This window comes from Scylla paramamosain, chromosome 10 (assembly GCF_035594125.1).
Source record: "Scylla paramamosain isolate STU-SP2022 chromosome 10, ASM3559412v1, whole genome shotgun sequence".
Lineage (NCBI taxonomy): Eukaryota > Metazoa > Arthropoda > Malacostraca > Decapoda > Portunidae > Scylla > Scylla paramamosain.
The window spans coordinates 4,010,001-4,032,500 of NC_087160.1; the positions used below are offsets into that span (position 1 = coordinate 4,010,001).

The 22,500-nt window shown below is 41.2% G+C and overlaps 1 protein-coding gene across 3 annotated transcripts in view; it reads right to left on the reverse strand.

The window, feature by feature from the left end:
* The window catches only part of LOC135104128 (uncharacterized), a 41,097-nt gene that overhangs the window by 2,539 nt on the left and 16,058 nt on the right, over positions 1 to 22,500 (reverse strand). For 2 of the 3 annotated variants that reach the window (XM_064011158.1, XM_064011157.1), the window contains exons 2-7: positions 8,609 to 8,704; positions 5,767 to 5,877; positions 2,706 to 4,346; positions 1,496 to 1,645; positions 968 to 1,084; positions 1 to 175 (exon numbers count right to left, since the gene is read on the reverse strand). The exon at positions 1 to 175 is cut by the window's left edge and continues 131 nt beyond it. In XM_064011158.1, coding sequence (XP_063867228.1) covers positions 1 to 175; positions 968 to 1,084; positions 1,496 to 1,645; positions 2,706 to 4,346; positions 5,767 to 5,877; positions 8,609 to 8,704 — 2,290 coding nt within the window. Of the gene's footprint in view, positions 176 to 967; positions 1,085 to 1,495; positions 1,646 to 2,705; positions 4,347 to 5,766; positions 5,878 to 8,608; positions 8,705 to 10,563; positions 10,715 to 22,500 lie in introns of those variants that run through there. The other variant, XM_064011160.1, reaches the window with a different exon arrangement.

The following is a 22,500-nucleotide window of genomic DNA, read 5'->3' on the forward strand; positions in this document are numbered from 1 at the left end:
GCTTATGTTCTTCATTCATGCTCTTCTCCAGTTCAGATGCCTTCTCTCTATGGGTAGCCAGTTGGTTCTCACAGTGAGCCAACTGTGCCTGCAGGGCGCTGATCTCTGCCTTAACTTTGTCTTCTGCCTGATGTGCTCCTTCAGCTTCCTGCTCCAGCTGCTGCAGATGATTTACCTGAACCAAGACAGAAAAGTCAGCCTCATACCTTTCTTGTACAGTAGTATTCCACTCCTACCTCCTTCCTAACCTAAACCTTCTCCTTCTGAACTTCAACCTCTTTCCTCTTGACCCCAATTCCTTAATCTTTAACTTCTATTTCCGACTAACCACTTACTTCATTAGCTAATGAAAGGTGAATTCTAGTTTCTATGTATTTCTAAAGACAGTGGAACAAATGATTAACAAGTGTGTGTGTGTGTGTGTGTGTGTGTGTGTGTGTGTGTGTGTGTGTGTGTGTGTGTGTGTGTGTGTGATGAGCTGAAACACATGCAATGTATGCTGGCTAGTGGACCAGCAGTGTGAGACAATCTTTACTGGCTGTCTTACTTCCAACTAAACTCTCTTTTCAAATTAAAAAGGAGAGAGAGAGAGAGAGAGAGAGAGAGAGAGAGAGAGAGAGAGAGAGAGAGAGAGAGAGAGAGAGAGAGAGAGAGAGAGAGAGAGAGAGAGAGAGAGAGAGAGAGAGAGAGAGAGAGAGAGAGAGAGAGAGAGAGAGAGAGAGAGAGAGAGATATTAGAAGGAAATAATCAAAGATAACTGATGACACTCCTCAAAGGTAACCAGGAGAAAAATTCTGAAAGAAATGTGGTTATTTCAGTTTACAAGATGTCTTGGCTTGTAACCACAAAAAATTCCTTCACACACACACACACACACACACACAAAATGAATATATAAATAAAGACAAACTAAAATAAATATACAAAGAAATTGACAAATAAGGAATTAAACAAAAATTTCCATCACCTCTTCATCAATCTGCTGAGCTAACTTCTCATGCCTCTCAATTTCTGAGGTGACGTGGGCCAGCCGAGACTCATCCTCCCTGGACCGCCCCTCCAGGTACGCTATCTCAGCCTCGTACTGCAAGGAACAAGCAGGTGCGGTCACTATACTAGCCTTACCAATGCCTTCCTGGCACTACTGAGTGTAGATATACACCAGTGGTCCCAGCCCCTAAGATGTGACTGGCACCACACCAGGATCACCACGTCACAAATAATGGGAACAAGTCAGGTAGGAAATGGGAACGGTATGAAATACTGTTAATGATATTACAGAAACAAACAGCTGGAATTATTGAGTTACTAAAAATAACATAGGCACTAAAGTCCTGAATAATGAGACATCCTTTTCACTTGGTTTCAATAAAAAATAGAGATGAAATTATCATCTGTTCACTATGACTGAAAACAATTCACGAGTGTTCATGATTAAAGAGATGAAAATTGAATTAAGGAATAAGGGATGTCTAGTAATGTGTGGCTGACACACCTTGGTCATTTCCACCTGCTGGTTGTTGAGTTTGTCCCTCTGCAAGTTGATGAGCTTGATGAGATCACGGTACTTGCTGTCCATCACCACCTGTTCCATCTTGTTGTTGTGGCTCACACGCCCTCCATCACTCCCACTCTTAGGAGACTCCTGAAAATCAACCTCTTTATTACTTTCTCACTTATCTCCTCTCCCATTAACATTTTCTTCAAATATACAGCCAGCCTTAAACAGGTGCAGGAGTCCAGTAACAGACATTCACAGATGTTGAAAATCTACAGATATTTGGTGTGCTCAATTACATAACACTCTTGACCCTCTGTGGTTGTGCACCCTTTTATAAACACTCCTGATCACCCCATATGCAGCCTTAAACAAAGAAAAATCCTATGGATATGAATTTACAAACACTTCAACAATAAATAAAAGAAAGTAAAATAATGAACATTGTGGTGTGGTCTCTCTCACTCTACCCTCCTTACTCTTCAGTATCACCAACTTGTTTGTCAATGCTGCATTTGCCTCTATATCATCACTAATGTGGAAAACAAATACATGTTTATTAAATCCTTAATATGGTTGCCACTGCATTTTTAGCCTGACAGACATGGCAAGGTGTCTTGGAAGATCTCTTGTGGGGCTGTGGAGAAAATATGATAAGAATGTTAACACAAATGTGGTTGCAATGCAAGTGAGAGGAAGGGAGAAGGACTGCTGGGCAGCAGTGGAAAATGAAATGTACACAATATACAAGCAGTAGGAAATGTATACAAATGGTTGCCAAAAATGTACTAAACTGATAACACTATTGGGCAATGGATGAAATTGTGTGTGTGTGTGTGTGTGTGTGTGTGTGTGTGTGTGTGTGTGTGTGTGTGTGTGTGTGTGTGTGTGTGTGTGTGTGTGTGTGTGTGTGGTTAGCCACAGTGTGTGCAAGATTTAGGTTGGCAAAAACTCATGAAAAACTGAATCCACAATTTCCCTGTGACACCAATCTGCAAATAATCAAATCTTTGAATGTCAAGTCTGTGAACACTAAGGGTTGACTGTATTGTCTTGGTTACTCCCTCGTGGAGTAGCACAGATAATTCCTGGTCTCTTACAGCATATACACACTTCACCAAATACACACACAAACACACAGATGGAGGACTACTAGTCTTCCCTGAGATTCTATGGGTGGTGGAAATGTATTGGAAATAGCACTCACCTTGGCAGGGCTCCTCCTAGTATGAGGCGACTTAATACAATGGTTGGAGTGTGGAGAGTCCAGGGACGTGTTGAGGCGCTCACTACAATTGGGGTGTGGTGAGTCCTTGTTGGTGAAGGGTTCTTCGCTGGTGCCTCGTCTCCCAAACACACTCACACTCTCCACAGCCAGCCGGTCAATGCTGCCTCTGTTGTGCTGGTTCGCTTTGCTCTGGACATCTGGCATGGGCTTGCTGTTGTTCACAATGTTAGATTGAATCACCTCTTTTGCAGAGTCGCTATTTGCGCTGTCCTCCTTCCTTGGGTGGTACTCCCCGTGACGTGCAGTGCTCTGCTCCTCACTGCCTGGCTTAGCAATGCCCTTGTCCAATAAGCTCCCACCTGGGAACTCCTCCAGGCCGTGCCTCACCTGCATGGCCTTGACGGGGCTGCCAGACCGAGGGTTCTTGGTGCTGCTGTGTGGGCTTGGTGAGTTGACAATGGACGAGCCGACAGGACATGAGCGTGATGGGGATGGGTGACGGGTGGGTGAGGAATGCCTGGTAGGTGACGGGTGGCGGATGGGTGATGAATGTGATGACGAGCCAATTTGGTGGGGATTAGGCACTTTGTTGCTTGGAAGTGGCACTTGGGCTGATGGCGGCGGCGGCAGTGGCTGCTTGGCGGGAGATGTCTGGACGTTTGCGACCTTCCTGGGTGAGCCGTGGGAGGGGGAGACCTTGGTGGGCACAGAGGAAGGTGGTGGCGGGTGGCGGTATGGAGGCAGCTCCCGCGGCCCTGATATGTGGGGTGGTTTTGGAGGAGGAGGACCATTATACATGGGAGACATCTGACTAGGAGAAGGGCCACGGGGCTGATACAGGGAACCAGGAGGAGTGGTGTTGAGGCTGCCGCTCCCAGGGTGTGCATAGCCAGGGAAGGGAGGCCGCCTGGTATCGCTATATACAGGTTCAGTCCTTGGCAGATCAGGGCGCTGCTCCCTCCTGCCCAGGGAGTATGGGGGCTCTGTGGCAGGAGGGGAACGCATGGGGGAGTGGGGGCTTACTGGAGCTGGCTGGGAGGTGGCTGGAGGGGAGTGGGAGCCAGGCCAAGGGGCACTCCAGTGACTAGTGGCCCGGACATTGTCCACTCCTATCCTTGAAGCTGATGGGGGAGGAGGGGGGTTGCCTCGCACCAGCTCATAGGGTGGGGGTGCAGGGGGTCTCCATGCAACAGGGCAAGGCTGCTGGTCCCCCTTGCACCCCTCAGTGGGCAGCATCTGGCCCTCCCAGTGGGGGCTGGTAGGTGGGGAGGAGTATGGGAAGTCAGTGTGCCGGGAGCTGGTGGGGGACATCATGCTTGGTGACAGGGGGGGCCCCCCCTGGGAGGGTGATGGGGTGCCTGCATCCAGGCGACGCAGATCTGCATGCCCTCCACTGAAGGTGAGGGACTTCTTCAGATCTTTGTGAGTATGTGGAGACTGTCTGGGCCGGTCCTGTGTGGCCGGCGGACTCTGGGGCAGAGTGGCCCTACTTGGGGGGTCCACTCTGGGGTGACCACTGGGACGGAGGCCAGATGGGCCATTGGAGGTCTTTGGCTCAAGAGCAGACCGCTGGAGGATGAACTGAACATCATTGGAGTATTCTCCCCATTTCATAAGTATCTGGAAGGAAACATTCAAAACTCTGATACAGTATCTGCTAATTAACAACAAAGGGATGCAGTATGAATAGGGTAATTATAAATATAGGAAGATTGTGGAGAAACACTGAAAAAACTTGTTGCTAACCTTGCTATGTAATGTGAGATGCAAGGTGGGAAAATTAAGACCAGACAGTCTAAATATACTTTCTAGAAAATAACACAAAATGGTTAATGGACAACATGGTTTCCAGAAATCATAAAAACTGAAAATAGAACAACTACATTGGGATGATGTGGTCAAGCAGAAAATAGAAACACTAGGCATAACTTGACAATATATCCTAGCAGATAAATATAACAAAATTTTGTGGACTGAGTTTCGCTGTTCAGATACACCTGATATGGCTTTCCATATCTGGTGACTTACAGGATACGGTAAAATCTCCCTAAACTGAACCCGAATAAGCTAAATATTGGATGATCCGAACGTCCTTATCAGCCTCCTCAGCCAGTCTGCCCAGCTCCACTCCATCCCCAATCACATCAGAGCCACCAGCCAACATCTTTGACTCAGACTGTGACAATCAAAAGTACACTAGTAGTACAGTGCATAATGTTATGTTAGTTCTTATGTGACCAGTGTGCTGTGTACAGTTTAGTGAGCTCTTAAGTGAACATTAAGTGTGTAGTTGTGTAATGTTTAGTGAACTCTTAAGTGACCAGTTAGTGCATTATGAAGTGTGATAACAAAATATGCTGTAAATATCTATCTTGGGACTTATAATGTGCTACAAATAACAATAAACATACGTGTTTATTTACACAGAAACCGCGCCAAAAATGTGTATTGTCGGATAAACTGAGCTTTCGGATAAACCATTGGCCACCTTGCCCCATACAGTTTGGTTTATGGAGGTTTTACTGTGTATTTTTCCCACTCATGAAAAATTTATGAGTATCTTCCAAGATAATGGCACTTATGAGATCCACTCTGAGGTAAGCAACTCCAATTTGCCTCTGATGTGTTACCTCACACTCAGATTAGTACTATTGAAAACTGCTCTTACAAATTAATCAGTTTAAGGTCCTCATTCCTTATAGCATTCATTTGTAGCATGAAAATTCATAATGATATGGTTCTTTAAAGCTGATTACCAAAGTACCTACATACTAAAATTAAATTCATGAAAATCTTACATAAACATTATTAATTTATGATAATGTAAACTGTTATGTATATCAGAAATACTAACTTCTGACCTCACAATACACAGTCCTCCAGCTGCCATTCCCTGTCTCATCCCTACACCTGTTGCCAAGACTACTATCATGCTGCAAGTGTGTGTGTGTGTGTGTGTGTGTGTGTGTGTGTGTGTGTGTGTGTGTGTGTGTGTGTGTGTGTGTGTGTGTGTGTGTGTGTGTGTGCTGCAGACACTCACCTTTAGAGGGTACTCATTGGGTGCCAGGAGACGCTCATTGTTCCGCCAGCGCTCAATGAGGGTGAAGCGGCCAGTCTTGCCAGTGGCGTGTGCCAATGCATACACAACATCCTGCAAGCAACATTTTTTTTGTGCTCATTTTGAAAAATTCATACCCGACATTTTGCAACAAGGAAACAAAAATTATTATTATTTATTTATCTTTTTCTTTTTGCTAAGTGAGATAATGCAGTACAGTAAATTATTAGTAAATTATTATATTTAATCTACTATCTAATTAAAGCTTTTATTAAAACTATTTGTCATAGATATCAAATGCACAGTTAACAGCAGAGATATAATATGAAACAAAAGTGAGCCATCCCAGCAACTTTAGGAAACAGGAAGATTTAGTTCAGCTGGATTTGATTAGGTTGCATTACAGTCAGTGCCTCTTGATGTGATCATGGTGAGCAGTGCTAGACAATCTTGCATGACTATTTTTGTGCCACCCAAGCCAGTGCGGAAAACTGCCTGGGCAAAAAATAACTACAAGGTAACCTTCTAGAGTTCTTGGCTGTCTATTTATACAACATTAATGGTCAGTTTGAATTATGTTTGCAGTGATTAACAGTGTTCATTCTCACACATGCCACCACCCATATTCCATCCTCACCCTTGTGCAAAGATTACTAAACAGTCTTGCAAAATTTCCTGTGATGTCAATAGCTCATACAAGTTAGGATAATACTGTGAGAGTAATTGAGTATTACAAATGAGGACTTAGTACCAAGGAAATAAGTCATCAAACCAATGTGAAGCCAGTGACAGTGTGCTGCCCTGTGGTTAAATTTAAGTCCTTAGGAGAAAGTGAGATTCCCTGCCACAGACACAGTGACAGGCAACATCCAAAGATCAGTGACAGGACTTTGGCTCATAAAGCATCAACTACAAGAAAAGTCCCACCTAACAGCAATGTGGCTTAAGTAACAGAATCCCAATCTTCTCAAGGATGTTAGTGTACGAACCTTTCAGAAAAACATTCAAACTGAGCTAAATTATCAGAAAATATATGCTCATAAAAAACTTTCTGTTTCCGAGGTGCATCGGAAAAAGAGGCTGGCTTTCATACAGAAATACAGCTCGTGGAGTCTGGAAAGTGGAAGTGAGTCTTGTGGACTGATGAAGCTATATTCAGAGTGAGTGACACAAAAGGCAAGAAGGTGCAGCATTGGACCTGCACAACTTGGGCCTGTATTCTACAAACCGTCAAAGCCAAGTCCATCAGTCACAGTGAAACAAAATGGCACATTTCAGACATAACTGTCATAAACTCATATTGTCATCCATAAACAACTATTATTAGTCATAAAATGCTATGACAGGGTTCACCCTGTCATAATACTGCTTATGACTGTAAAAGTATGTCAGCATCATGATAGCATAGCCATACATACCATAAAATGATCCCCAGCTGTTTTTTATTATAAATATAACAATAAATAATAGTAACTATGAGTAAATAATGTCCTTCTTTGAGGCAATAATGTATTAATATAAATTACTGCCAGGAGTATTACAGTTTTCCTAAACATAAGCAAACCTTGCCTTGCACAGCCAGCATGTGTCAGGCTGTCGGCCATATTCTTCTATATATCATGTTTCTTTTGGTTAAATAGGTTGTCTAACTTACCCAAAAGTTGTAATGTGGTCAAAACAATTTAAATTTAAGAAAATAATGTCAAAAACTTATTTAATTTCATAAATTTAAAGCTGACAAATTGTGAGTGTGTGTTCTAGTGGCAGACTGTGACTGAGATATGACTGACGACTTCTGACAGCCATAAGACTGATGGTCACAAATTCTGTCGGCTAAGGTTAGCTATGGTCGAGCATAAGCACTATGTAGAATATAGGCCCTGAAGTCAAGTCTCTGAAACACCCTTCCTCCCTCATTCTGTTGGAGGTGTTCTCTTTTTGGGGCACGGCTGACTGGCACTTCTTCCTTAAGGGCCGGTCAGTCATGAAGGATGTCTATTTCAGCCTATTAGACATTTGTCTAACTGACTGTTTTGCAGCATGCTGAGGTGCTGCATCAGGATGGCATCCCGTGCCATACCACACACTCTGTCAAGGAGTAGCTTGATGCAAGTGAGGTGGAATGCATACCAGACTGGCCAGCCAACAGCCCAGACACGTCACCCATTAAGAACCTCTGAGCCACTGTGAGGGACAAGCTGAGGAACGAGAACACATTGACACTGCCCAGATTAGAGAGTGTACTTCATTGGGCGTGGAGCAGTGCTACAAGAAACTCTGAAGAAGCTTGCAGACTCTCTTCCCAGTGTTTGATAGAGGTGTAAAATCGGAAAGGCTATCCCATTGGTAAATAGGTTAGTTAATAAGTATTCAGAACAAGTATCATTTCATTATATCTTGTAGTTTAGACATTTTCATGAGTAGAAGTCATCATGTGCATGCTGTTTTGCATGCAATCACATTTAGAGGCGCCAACTGTACATAGTGACATTATGTTAGGTAACATAACAAAATCCATATAATAAATAGATGGAGAGAGGTTGATCTTCATTAGATTAATAAAAGTTCTCAACCTCCATTTCTTTCTTTCTTTTTTTTCTTTTCTTTCGATGTTAGAGGGCCACCAGCCAAGGGCAAAAGGATAATCTGAAATCGGAGGATAAGCATCTTGAAACCTCTCTCTTAAGAGTTCAGATCATAAGAAGGAAGAAACAGAGAAGCAGGCAGGGAGTTTCAGAGCTGGAAAGGTTGATCTTCATTTGATGGAATAAACAAGTTGTCAGTCTGCATAACTGTACAGGTGTGGCCACACCAGCATACTCACCTGGCAAGTTGTGGTTTCCGTGACGCCACACACAATTCGCTGGATTCCCTCAACCCACACTTTCAGCTCCATCCTGGCCACCATGAAGCCATCTTCCTGCAACAGTCACAAGCCATCACAACTTAGGAAAATAAAAAGAGAGCAGCAAAAATATTTCTTGGGCCAGAGTAGAACAATCATGACAAGACCCTCAACACACAACACTCAATAACCTCTTCACCTCCAACCTCCTCAAATTTGGCAAGGAGTTGTGGGGCAGCTCCCACCACACCACCCACACCCATAACAGGCTACTCCCCATTCAGTCCCACACTGACACAAAAACAGCCTCATGCCCACAATAGTAAAATATCAAGAATAAATTAATTAACCTTTGTAAAGCATTTTGGGTAAATTTATAGTTTAAGCCAAAGTCCCCAATCTCTACCCATGGCCCACAGCGTTATTATTAATTTCCGACAAGTAGTGTAATCATCAGAAATGATGTGAATAGTGAGAAGAACAAAATGAGGTAGGTTATTACCACGTAGTGTGTAATGGCTTAAACTATAATAAAACCCTAACCTAACCTAACCTAACAACTGAAGCTCAGGCAACAATACACCATTTATGTTTACCTGTGGACTTAGAAAAAGTTGAGAGCGCTGTGCATTCCCAGGCCTATTGTGGCGTTATTATTAATTTCCGACAAGTAGTGTAATCATTAGAAATGATGTGAATAGTGAGAAGAACAAAATGAGGTAGGTTATTACCACGTAGTGTGTAATGGCTTAAACTATAATAAAACCGCATTTTGTAAGTGTTATTCACTGAACTTCCTACCATTTAATTTGTCCCTTTTCTTTCATTTGTACTCTTTTGAACTTAAAGTTGCCTTTTATAAATAAACAGTTTATTATTATCATTATTATCACACAAGGAGAAAAGACAATGCCATCTAACCTGCAGGGTGCACCTGCGTACTGCCCATACTCCACACAAGATAAAAATAACTATAATCCTGACATCTAAAGTGCCTGCTGCCCTCACAGCTAAAGATTTATTCTGTCATCAGATCAACTCAGTATTTCTATTTTGAACTCGAGGGAAACATTACATCACATGCAGCCTGGCAGCCCACAGTTATTCGATGTCCTTCTGGAGGAGGCCTGTGCTTGTTACTGCATCTCCATAGCCTGGCCACTACTGTGGCTTGGGCTGCATGTGGCACTTGATGTATGTACGTTTTATTACTAAACTCTTGTCCCTGGCCTTTCCGTAACTGAAGGGCCACCTCATGTTTAATTTCTTTGGACCTACTGAATGTTGCTTTCTGCCAGGATATTGGGGGATAGCAAACCAGATAACTCAGGTGAGGGCCTCTTACCCAGCAGTTATGAGGTTATCTCTGTACACCTAGAGCTTACCCACACAGGGATGAGGGATAGACATGCCTTAGTTTGACTTTCATTTTCTTTGGAAACCTTCACTTGGGCTTGAGACGAGACCAAAATAATGAATAAAAACATTGTTGCTGTGATGCACTGCAGGGACAGCATCCCACCAGCAGGATGTCCACAGCATTACAGCCAGTGTACTGGCCAGGCCCAACATTCGGTGCACAGGCCAGGCCCACCACTCAAGTGCACAGGCCAGGCCCACCATTCAAGTGCACAGGCCAGGCCCACCACCCAGTGCACAGGCCTGGCCCACAAGTCACCATCACAGTGAGTCCTGCCCCCTCCTGGCCCCGCCGTGCCCTGCCGCCCCCCAACACCTCCCTTCAGCCTCATCACAGCGGCGGCCCCTCACCACACGCACCACCGGCACCTCACAAGTGACGGATGGTGGTGCACTGCCCGAGATGGATGATGGTGACTGGTGACGGGTGACGGTGACGGGGGGCGTGTTACCCTTCAAGCACCCGCCCCCACCCTCCCCACACCCCCTCTCTCGTCCCCACGTATGTCACTGACCTTATATTAGTATGAGTGACCAGCACAGCATCAGGCAACAACTCTCACAGCACCTCTAGACGCCCCCTGCTGTCCTGACCGCCATGTTTGTTGACTTGACGCATTCAGACAAGTGAGTAACCCGCAGGCGCATCTCTCACTTAACGGTCTGCTCTCCCAAACTACTCCTCTCTCTGCACCATTCACCCATATACAATAACCACCGGTGGTATAGGATATGCATGAAAAATAAAATGTATGTATATATTCATGTAAAACTCAAGTATTAATAAAAAAAGTGGGGAACCTCTATACGGTCTCAATTTATTGTTGTTACCCTCCTGTACCTTATTCCACTTAAGTATGTTATCTATTTCTATACTCAGTTATTATGATGACATATGTATACCAAACTTAAATATGAAGTTAAATCAGATGGTATATACTAGTAAGGTATACATTTATTTCCACCCTTATCTCCGCTTCACGTCACTTAACATTTCTTATCTCCATTCCATTTAAATTTGATTTTTATCCTGAACTCATCGCTAAGTCGTGTGAAGGAATTCTGTCAAGCTGATGTTTTCCTGCCCAAGTGAAGATGAGGACCAGGTAGAATGGCTCACTTGCTGCTGTCATTATCATGCGGCAGAGCTCATCTATATGCATCAACATTCATCGTGTAACGTCTACCTACCAAAAGGAGACAGTCATGTGTTCATGTGTGTGTGTGTGTGTGTGTGTGTGTGTTTTCTAGGTAGGTAAGTACATTGTTAACAGAAGAATCACTCTTAGAAGCTGGCTGAAATACTTCTGTACTTCATTTCTACTGCTTTCAAAAGGCTCTAGTTGAAGCTACACGGGTTTTTAAGGATTTTTTTTTTACTGTTGTCGTGACAGATTAACAATATTTCTACATTACTAACGGAAGAAACACTAGTGAGAACCTAGGTAATAATCTCTGTGGCCTTTGAAACTAGTCGTGATGATCAAGAAATCCTCCTGACGACGCAAGTTCTTGCAGACGCATATGGAAAGAATTGCATGAAGACTCCTGTGAAGTAGTCATTTGATAAGACGACGTGTCCTGAAATGAGAGATGACCTGCCGTACAAAAGATTCTCAGAAAAGAACAGCATTCTGAGAAAAAAAAAATGAGACGCGACTCAAAACAAGGAGAAACATCTTCCTGACCAAGGAAGGGGGTATGTGGAGAAGACTTTGAAGGAGAAAACAAACAGGAGCGAATCTTGGAAGGCAAGAAAACATTGCTGACGAAAAAACCAGTCTGAATCGCTGTTCAGAAGAACAGAGGACCTTTATGACGGAGGAAAGACTCCTTTGCGGAACCCTCATTGGGAGAAGACCCTCCTGACGAAGGAACAAGTTGAGTCGAGTGTGATAATGGAAGACGACCCTCCTGATGAATTATCAAGCTGAGACGAGTGTCATAATGGAAGACAATCCTCCTGATGAAGGAACTGGTCTGAGACGAGTCAGTCTGAGATATTTTTTTCAGAGTGTAAAAGATGACTTTCGGAGTCTCTTTCTTCACCGATGCTACCACTGGTTTGATAGTCTTTCCACCCACTTACTGTTGAGGTCCTCTGATGATATAGATGAGAAGAGTTGATTCTCGTGGATATGTGTGTTCTAGATATATGCAAATAAAGGACGCAAACAAACACTGTTCACCTTATGAACTTTTAATGATGACAAAGTAACACACGTAATAATTTGAAAGTACACACTTTATAAATCTTGAGAAATAAGACTAATGACTGCTCGAGTGATGAACTCTGATACGACTTGAATGATAAACTACGACTAGAATGACTACTCCTGGATGACTGATATGAATACTCTCGCTTGAATCTCTTAAATCTCTCTAATGTACAACACAATTCAGCCTTATTTATGCAGAAGTGCTGGCTCAAGATCAGAAGAAAACTGACCAATAGTGGATTTGAAAAGATAGCCAATCACAGACCTACAGCTAAAGTATTTGGGACAATAACAGATCACCTTATTTTAGGCAATGACAGAATTTTTACAGCGGTGGACATCAAAGAGCGTGACACGGAGACGGAAAGATTAATATGGGTATATGTGATAAACCAGGGGAGGAGAGGGAAAGGAATGTGCTTGTACAGCTGTTTTGTCAAGGGACACTTGGCGAGGGGCGACTGAGGTGTTGATCCATGTGACATTCCCCCTGAGATGCAATACATAGCAGAAAAGATATATATATATATATATATATATATATATATATATATATATATATATATATATATATATATATATATATATATATATATATATATATATATATATATATAAATGTTACGACTGATACACAATACTTACTACTATTACTACTATTAATTTACCGGCTTAACCGGTTACATAATAGGAACTGTCAAATGATAAGTAGATAATGATCAGTGAAAAAAAAAAAAAAATCAGGAGTTTCACTGACAAGGGGGAGATGATGACAAAATAATAAGTTGGTTATTTCGGTAGTTTATTTTACAAAAGTAGAAAATATAAATAAGCAGATTATGGTTAGGTAGGAAGCCCTGAGCAGCCAGGTCGAGGAAGGATGACCCTATCTAACTATTCCCTGCCGCTCTGAATGGTGACCAGGAGAGGGAGGAATAATGTCTGACTAACAGAAACAGGAACACGTGAGTGGTTAGCTGTGAGTTGGCAAATGGTGGTACACCCATCAGATGACAGATTGTACGGAGTGAACGCGTTCGTTATTCAGACCTGAACAATGACAACCGGGGATTAGTTTCTAAATACTTGTCAAGACGGGTTTTAAGTGAATCAACAGTACCTGAGTTTGATGGAAGACAATTCCAGATATTTCAGACACGACTGAAGAAAAAACTTTGGCTTCATTTGTTTGAAATCGCTTACCTATTGCTTTGAAGCCATTTTTTCTTGTAACATTAGACTGGTTGAGTGTTAGGAATAGTTCAGGTCTTATATTTGTGAAACCCTTAAATATTTTGGAAAACAATATCAGATCCCCTCTTAGTCTGCATTTGGATAGGAAGAATAAATTTCGTTCTTTAGGCGTTAGTCGTAGGGTTTATTGCAAAGCCTTGGGATAATTTTTGTTACTCTACGTTGTATTTTTTCTAATTTCTAAATATAATTTTTGTAGTAGGGTGACCAAAACTCTACGTTGTATTCAAGATGAGGACGTACGAGTGAGTTGTACAAAGCCAAAATGATTTTCTCAGATTTGAAGGTGAAAGATCTTCCTATGAAGCTTATAAATTTATTGGCAGTTTTAACGACTTCAGTGCAATGTTTGCTTGGTTAAAGACCTGTTGATACTAAAACTCCCAGGTCCACACTTTTGATGAGGGGTGTTACCCATTTTATAATTATCCTGCGGATTACTATTTCCCAATATTTAATACGTGGCATTTATCAAAATTAAAGTTCATAAGCCACTTTTCAGACTATTTAATGAGTGTCTGTCTTTTTGCAAAAATGTTACGTTGGTATGATGAGTCAGCCTTGTTAACAATTTTAGTATTATCCGCGAAATTTTGAGTTACTTTTTTTTTTTTTTATATGTAGGAGGGACACTGGCCAAGGGCAATAGAAATCCAATAATAATAATAATAATAATAAAAAAAAGCCCACTGAGATGACAGTCCCATAAAAGGGTCCAAAGCAGTAGTAAAAAAATGAAGGATAAGTGTCTTGAAACCTCCCTCTTGAAGGAATTCAAGTCATAAGTAGGTGGAAATACAGAAGCTGGCAGGGAGTTCCAGTGCTTACCAGAGAAAGGGATGAATGATTGAAAATACTGGTTAACTCTTGCATTAGAGAGGTGGACAAAATAGGGGTGAGAGAAAAATGGGCGGAGACGTCTCAGAATGCCTAACTTCATAGAAGCTGTTTTAGCTAGTGATGAAATGTGAAGTTTCCAGTTCAGATTATAAGTAAAAGACAGACCGAGGATGTTCAGTGTAGAAGAGGGAGACAGTTGAGTGTCATTGAAGAAGAGGGGATAGTTGTCTGGAAGGTTGTGTCGAGTTGATAGATGGAGGAATTGAGTTTTTGAGGCATTGAACAATACCAAGTTTGCTCTGCCCCAATCAGAAATTTTAGAAAGATCAGAAGTCAGGCGTTCTGTGGCTTCCCTGCGTGAAATGTTTACCTCCTGAAGGGTTGGACGTCTATGAAAAGACGTGGAAAAGTGCAGGGTGGTATCATCAGCGTAGGAGTGGATAGGACAAGAAGTTTGGTTTAAGTCTTTGATAAATAATAAGAGAGTAGGTGACAGGACAGAACCCTGAGGAACACTACTGTTGATAGATTTAGGAGAACAGTGACCGTCTACCACAGCAGCAATAGAACGGTCAGAAAGGAAATATGAAATGAGGTTACAGAGAGAAGGATAGAAGCTGCAGGAAGGTAGTTTGGAAATCAAAGCTTTGTGCCAGACTTTATCAAAAGCGTTTGATATATCCAAGGCAACGGAAAAAGTTTCACCAAAATCTCTAAAAGAGGATGACCAAGACTCAGTAAGGAAAGCCAGAACACCAGCAGAGCAGCCTTGACGAAACCCATACTTATGATCCCTTCGTCTGTCATTGATATATATTATGAAGAGGACGACTGGTCCTAAAACTGATTCTTGAGGAATGCCACTATTTTTATTGCTCCAATTTGAAGAATTACCGTTAATTAATAGTTGCTGTTTGCGGTCTGTCAACTAATCCTCTTTCCACGCTCGCTGGAACATGTCATGACTATCGTAATGAACTCGAACACACCCACAGCGAGAACACTGAGAAACTTTGTAAACAGTGAGGTAACGAGCCTAAATGACAGAATGGATAGTATTAATAACGAAACTCAGTTAAGTGGCAGCTCAAGAAGAATGGTGTACAAGGATTGTGGGAACTTTTATAGATTTCACTCACCCTAATGCTCTCCCAGTTAACACATTAATACAGAAAACATCGCTAGACATAATTATAAATGACAAATTATTTAGCTGTGATACACGTAGCTAGCAGGGAGCTGCTCGGCCCGGGGTGGTGAATCCAAGTCGCTGGTGTTTCATGCTCTGGAAAAGGGAATAGGAAGAGTGGGGGTTCACGTGATGCTAAGCAGTGGTAGTTGGTCACGTGACACTTCTTAAGACCAGCAGCTGGTCGTGATACGTAGCTAACGCCGGCTATTTGCTGCTGTCCAGGGTTCGGTATTTTTAAGTTCTTATCAACTTAGTGAAATTTAAGAAATGCAAACTGAAGAGTGGCGGAGAACTGAGCTGGTGTACGGCTGACTGGCGACTGCTCCCTATTACAGCAGGGGTCGATCAGAGAGCTTGGTTCACGATTTGCTACGTCAGAAACAAAAGCTACCCATAATCCGCACATCTCTAATCCTAATTTATTTGTAATAGTAACTAATACTTAGTTTGCACTATATTAACCTCAATTATCCCTTAATTTAACTTTACAATTTATATACAAATTACATCATAAACCAAAAATACTTTGATAAATGCGTGACACAAGAGGAAATTTCCATAAGGATATTAATATCAACAACTTAAGGGGAGTTTCAGGCTTTTTGACCCATGGTTACTAAAAGTCATCTAATCCTCTTGTAAATTTTTATTGCTAATGTATCTCACTCAATATCTAGATTCCTCAGCCTGAAAGTGGTGGCGATACTTGTTGAAGAAGAAAAAAGAAAAATTGAAAACTGTAAAATTCAGTACTTTAAGCTTATCTGCTACTGTATAATAATGAGTTCTTCAAATTTCTTCTAATTTCGTGTAAATAAAGTAGGATAGTTACTTTAGTATTTGTACTCTTACTTTTTGTTTAAAGGAATATTTGATTTATAAAAAAAAATAAATATGCAGCTTTTTTGTGTTAAAAACGGAAGAAAACGGGAAGATATCAATGTTAAAACTACATAAATTTAAAATTTCGGCGAATAGAAACTACAGAATACTAAATAACGATTACTATAAAGAAAGACTGAAGCAAATTGGTTGAAAAATAGCGAAGTTATAGGGACATGAAGTTGAATAAACTTACTTCTGATAAAACGCGGGTTGAACGTCAGGAACTCCCGCGCCAAGCTGCTCAGAAGTTCCCTGCACTGTTGAGTAGGTCTCTCTGGAGACGCTTATTCTTCATTCTCCTCGCAATGAGCCTGTCCAACCTCGTGTTCTTCTTCTTCAGAACATTATCAAGAAGGGCTGGATAAGGCAGGTCTAAGCATCTTTTCTCTGCATTAGTAATGGGTGGTGGAGGTGGCGGCGGTGGAAGTGGTGGCGGTAGCGGTGGTGCTGCTGGCTGTGGCCAGCACCTCCACTCCTTTTTTTTTTTTTTTTTTTTTTTGTTTCTGGCATAATCTTGCCTTCAGCATAGATTCTTTTTTCTTCTTATGAAGCGCAGAAACTTTTGGCATGATGGTGAGTAAAAACAATGGTGTACTTTGGAAGAAAAGGGTGGCGTGTCGTGGAGCAGTGTCACGCATTCATTTCCTTTGGAGTCTTGAGAGACATCGGCGCCTCAGCGATTCCCATCTCCCTCCCTAGCCATTAGAGAAGATGCCATACTTTGCCAGATACAAAATTTGAAGAAATAGTAAAAAAAAAAAAAAAAAAAAAAAAAAAAAAAATCTATGAATGTACACAAAGTTTCCTTGAATCAGAAAGGACCTTTAAATCACCGGCTATCACGTGGGCTCATAAAAATGCCGCGGAGAACCATTTAAATTGAGCATAGACATTATATCTTCTGTCTCGTGATTGCCAAAATGTTCGTAGATTTTTTGGTACAAACATCTCAGTTCACTATATTTCATGAAAATACCGAAATTTTGCCTGTATCTCCCCTTCAGTGTTCATGACGTATACAAGGTGAAACAAGTAATTAAAGAACATCACAGAATAGCATTTACCCAGTTTCGTGTATGTGTATGTGGACACTCGTTAGCATGCGAAACAGGGAGGTGGAATAGAAGAGGCAGAGGAAGGTTACTGATGGAGATGAGATTGTGTGACTGCGGGTAAGTGTACAAACCGAACTTCATGTAGCACAGGAATGTCCCAACACACAAGACATTAGAGATCAATAGCAGTTTTCCAGGCTGGATGAACTTATACCAGGCCATTTTACATTTGAGGTCACGAGTGAGATTATACAAGTTATTAAATATTTACCAATGAGGTTAACTCCCTGAATAAGGAGACGATAAATGAAGTTATTTGTTTGAAAGTTCTTGTTATATTTTATTACCTCGGGAGAGTGCATTTTAGGTATCATTGTCCTCTTAGTGGTGCTCATGTTTTATGTGTCTCTTTTTAATTGCATGGTGTTATTCGTTTTCAGTTGTTTAAATGGGTTTTCTGATAATTTCGTATATCATTCTCATGTAAGTTAGTGTTAGGCGTGTTTAGTTAGTGTTCAGTTTTGAGTATCTAATATTATCCCATTATATAACATTTAATTGTAATTTATTTATTTAGATAAATAAATAAGTTTTTAAGGGTTTTAAAACGTTTTCTTCCTGGGCTGTAATACAGATGATTGAACATATGTTTAAAAATGAAGATTTTGATTGAAGTCACGTAAAGTTTCATGGACCAAACTTTGTACTTGAGATCATATGTTAAAATTTTATGGTCAATTAAATTATCTGTGTGTGTGTGTGTGTGTGTGTGTGTGTGTGTGTGTGTGTGTGTGTGTGTGTGTGTGTGTGTGTGTGTGTGTGTGCGTGCGTGTGTGCGTGCGTGTGTGCGTGTGTGCGCGCGCACGCACGCGAGCGGCCTTTCCTGTCATCCCAGCAGCCAATCACAGTACACAGTAGGTGGAGTCTCCTCGACGTCAAATCCTAAAGGCGGAGCATCCCTCCTCAGCTTAGTGTGGAAGGAGTAGTACGAAGACACATGTAACTGAACTTTAGTGGCGTAAATAAGCATTTACTGATTCAATAAAAGATGAAAAAAACATTTTTCTCCCAAGTGTTGGAGAAACGTAATAAGCTTCGCCATCAAATCGAGGCTAATCACATGTTTCTCCAAGACATTCATATTTTCCAGCATTGAATATTCAACACTTTTATGTAAATGTGAATGCTTTCCACATTTGGGCTCAACAAGTGTTCACACACCCACCCACACACACACACACACACACACACACACATATCCTGTACATATGTGTGTGTGTGTGTGTGTGTGTGTGTGTGTGTGTGTGTGTGTGTTTGTGTGTGTGTGTGTGTGTGTGTGTGTGTGTGTAATAATAATAATAATAATAATAATAATAATAATAATAATAATAATAATAATAATAATAATAATAATAATAATAATAAATGGTTTGTTATTTAGGCAGTTAACAAACTGAAAATGTACAGAGGGGGTGGGGAAATACTTAACTCTAATACTTAATACTCTAAAGGTAAGTCTAATCTAGAAGGGACTATTGATTTGATGGCTCGCACCATGGTGGGAATCGCTCTGAGTCTGTACCGGTCCGTGCGCGGCGCCTTTAGGGGCATTATCTTGTTGTGGTGCCTTGGTTCCTTTCTCGACTCAGGGCAGGAGTTCAGGTCATAAGCGTTATGTTACCGAGGAGTGACAAAAGGCATTTTCAGTTCAGTATCAAGTTTCGTTCTTTACATGATCAAATTTAATTGTTCCAATATAAAATCCAGGGATTCATTCCCAGATTGTTCGTTACCGAATTTACCCAATTTGGATTAGAAAAATAATGAATTGTAACTCCCTGAGATGCACTGATGCAAATCTGGAAGAAAATAAATAAATACACACAACTGTGGAAGCTATTTTCATTGGTATTTATCATTCGTCTGAAAAAAAAAAGTTTCTCGGCAGCACTCGATAGAGAATGATGTCGCCACAATAACCAATTTTAGACTATGAATGCCAATGAATGTCTTCCTGATTGCTACTTGACGGCGTGCTGGCTGCCCAGAGCTGGGGCACTCGCCAGATTGTCATAGTTGTGAGATGTGATACACCTCTAACATTTTGTGAAAACACTACTTGGCATGCACAAGTGACATAGCTTACAGGCATAATTTAGGGCAGTGACTCAAACATTCTTAACCTGTATAATAAATTTTGGTGATTTTTCAAAAGAAAATAGAGTTCCTTTGATTAGATCGAAGGGTGCAGTTAAAAGATTTAGGAGTTACAGTCAGCTCATATCCCGGTTATAGAAAACTATGTTTAGATTCTAGAAATAAAGTTAATCGTGTATTAGGATTCATCGTCAGGAGCGTTAAAAACAGAAGTCCCTATGCAATGTTAAAATATGATTTGGCATTGAGTCAGGCTTGTACATTTCTGGTCTCCCTTATCACAGAAAGCACGTAGGTTCGTTACAGTCAATACTGATGAGAATCACGTACAAATACAAGGGATGTATAATATCCCTGACGAGAGGAGGTAATATCCCTTACGATAAAGGAATGAAGCCTTAAACTGTCGTTAGTAATGCGTAGAGTACGAGAGTACCTGATATATTTAAGGGATACTGGAAAGAATGTGTATAAGAAAAGTGACGTAAGCAGGACCCTATGGGGTTAACAATCACGAAAGGAGACTTTATGAAGCTAGATTTAAGAATGATATAGGAAAAAAAGATGATTCACAAATAGAGTGGTAGATATCTTAGTTAACGTCAATAACAGATAAATTTTTGGAAAATAATGATAGCTGGATATAACTGCTTGTTTTATACAGGGACTGCCGCGTGAAGGGCTGCTGGTTTCTTACAGTTTTCCTTACGTCCTTATATTGTGATGTAATGTGATGCCTTTGGAAAGGCTTGTAAAAAAAAATTCAGAGATTTGAGTTTACCTGTATATGGTAAGCATTTATTTATTTATTTATTTTTCTTCTGAAATGAACATCATCAAAACTGAAAAACAAAATTACCTGGAAAGAAGTCCATTAACTGTGGCAGCCTCAGTGACAACAAGAATGGGAAAAAATCAGCAAACACCAACAGCACATTTCACATTTTTGGTTTGTGAGTGATTTTGTTTTATACTGCATTCGTGGAAAATGTTCAGATAGACGAGGAGGAAAACGACGACGAGAAGGAAGAAGAGGAGAAGGAAAAGAACAAGAATATAAAAAAATGTCCTCCTTGGGATGAAATTAGACATTTATAGACATTATCAAAAGAGAAGGGCAAGAAAAATAGTTTCTGCTAGTATTATGATTAAAATTTTACTGTTCAGCGTCCTTATTATGTGAGATGTAAACGTAATTTCCAACCTCGTTTGATTGAGTGATCACCCAACGAAGTAAGTAATGACAAAAGGCAACAAGGAATGTAATAGGTAAAAAAGTGAGAACAAGGCTGGACCGCTACAGTGGACCATTCTGTTGTACTGCAGCTCAGCATGGACGATGCATACCCACCACTATGTTTGGTGTCCTGCTCCTTATGAACGCCATGACTGGAGGAGCTACATGGAAACACGTCACGCTATTGTAAGTTACATCCACAATGTTTGAAATACAGAAGTGATTCATGTGTCCTACGAGTTGTACAGCCTACTAAGTCTACTCTCTCTGCAAGGAAGCGTGAACACATAAACGAAATGAATTGATAAATAAATAAATAAATTGATCAATGTAAATACATGAAATTAAGCCCCAGATTATGAAAATAAAAAAAAAGTTTTGAGGTCTGATTGGGAGGCAGAAATTACATTTAGACTTCCATGTAACATATTTTACGATGCATTTAATTTTCAAGTGGAATTTAATTTCAAAATAATTATCATACCGAGGAAAATGGGAAACACGACGATAACTCAAGTCGAGGCCACACCTGTGCGCTCCTCCCTCCTCTCTGCCCCCCCCCCCCTCTCTCTCTCCCTCTCTGGTAGTACGCTACGTGTTCTTCGGATACTTTGCTTCGCCATGGCAGGTGCAGGGATTGGTGCCCCTCCCCTGGAACATGACACTCATTTTCTGTTTCTCAAGGCGCCATTTTATAGATGTAGCCTCAACAAAATATTCTCTGTTTACAGTGCCTTCCCTTTGGTTCCACTAAGTGTTAGTAAGGTGCAGTGTTTTTAGCTTCTAGACAGGAAAAATAAACTCCTTCTGTTTCCTTCAGCCTTTGTGTCATCCATTACTGCATCAGTATACAAGGGGCTGCACTGGTTATGGCAACCCCAGCCAGCTGCGTGGCTCAATTCTGATACTCTTTCCACATTTGGAGGAGGAGGCAGTAGACACCTGCACAAACACTAATTACTCCCGGGAAGGTCTCATACACAGCGGAGTAGATGGATGCTGTGAACTTGCCTCCGACCCAGCTGTGACTTTCCTGAACACTTTTCTCCTTGTGTCTCACAACACAAGAGGGTAGTTTAATTAATTAATAAACGGTTTATTATTTAGGCAGTTAACAAACTGAAAATGTACAGAGGGGATGGGGAAATACTTAACATTAATCCTACTACTATTTTAGAGGCAATTCGCTTGTTACACGAAACTACAAACAATTTACACACCTGCAGTTTTCACTCAAAAAACGGAAAGATCCTCGGAAACCCTGTCCTGGAGAGCGCATGACGGAAACAATTGTCTGACATGGAGGCGTACACTCCGTACTCTTTCTCTCCTCTCTAACTCTTCGATTGTCTTCAGCCTCTGTCTTTACCGTACGACTACATCCTTTGTTATTTTCTAATGCTCTTTTCACCTTAAGTGTTCTTCTGATTTTGCAAACTGAGTGACTCAATCCCCCCTACAATGTATTTATGGATTTGCTATCGGGCTATCTTCTTAAGGAACAATAATCTTCAATGGGTCATACTTTCCAGTTTTGTTGCCCTTGGCCAGCGTTTCATATCGGAGGGTGTGGGTGAGGCGGTGAGCTGCTGCTAATCCTCAACCAAGCAAGC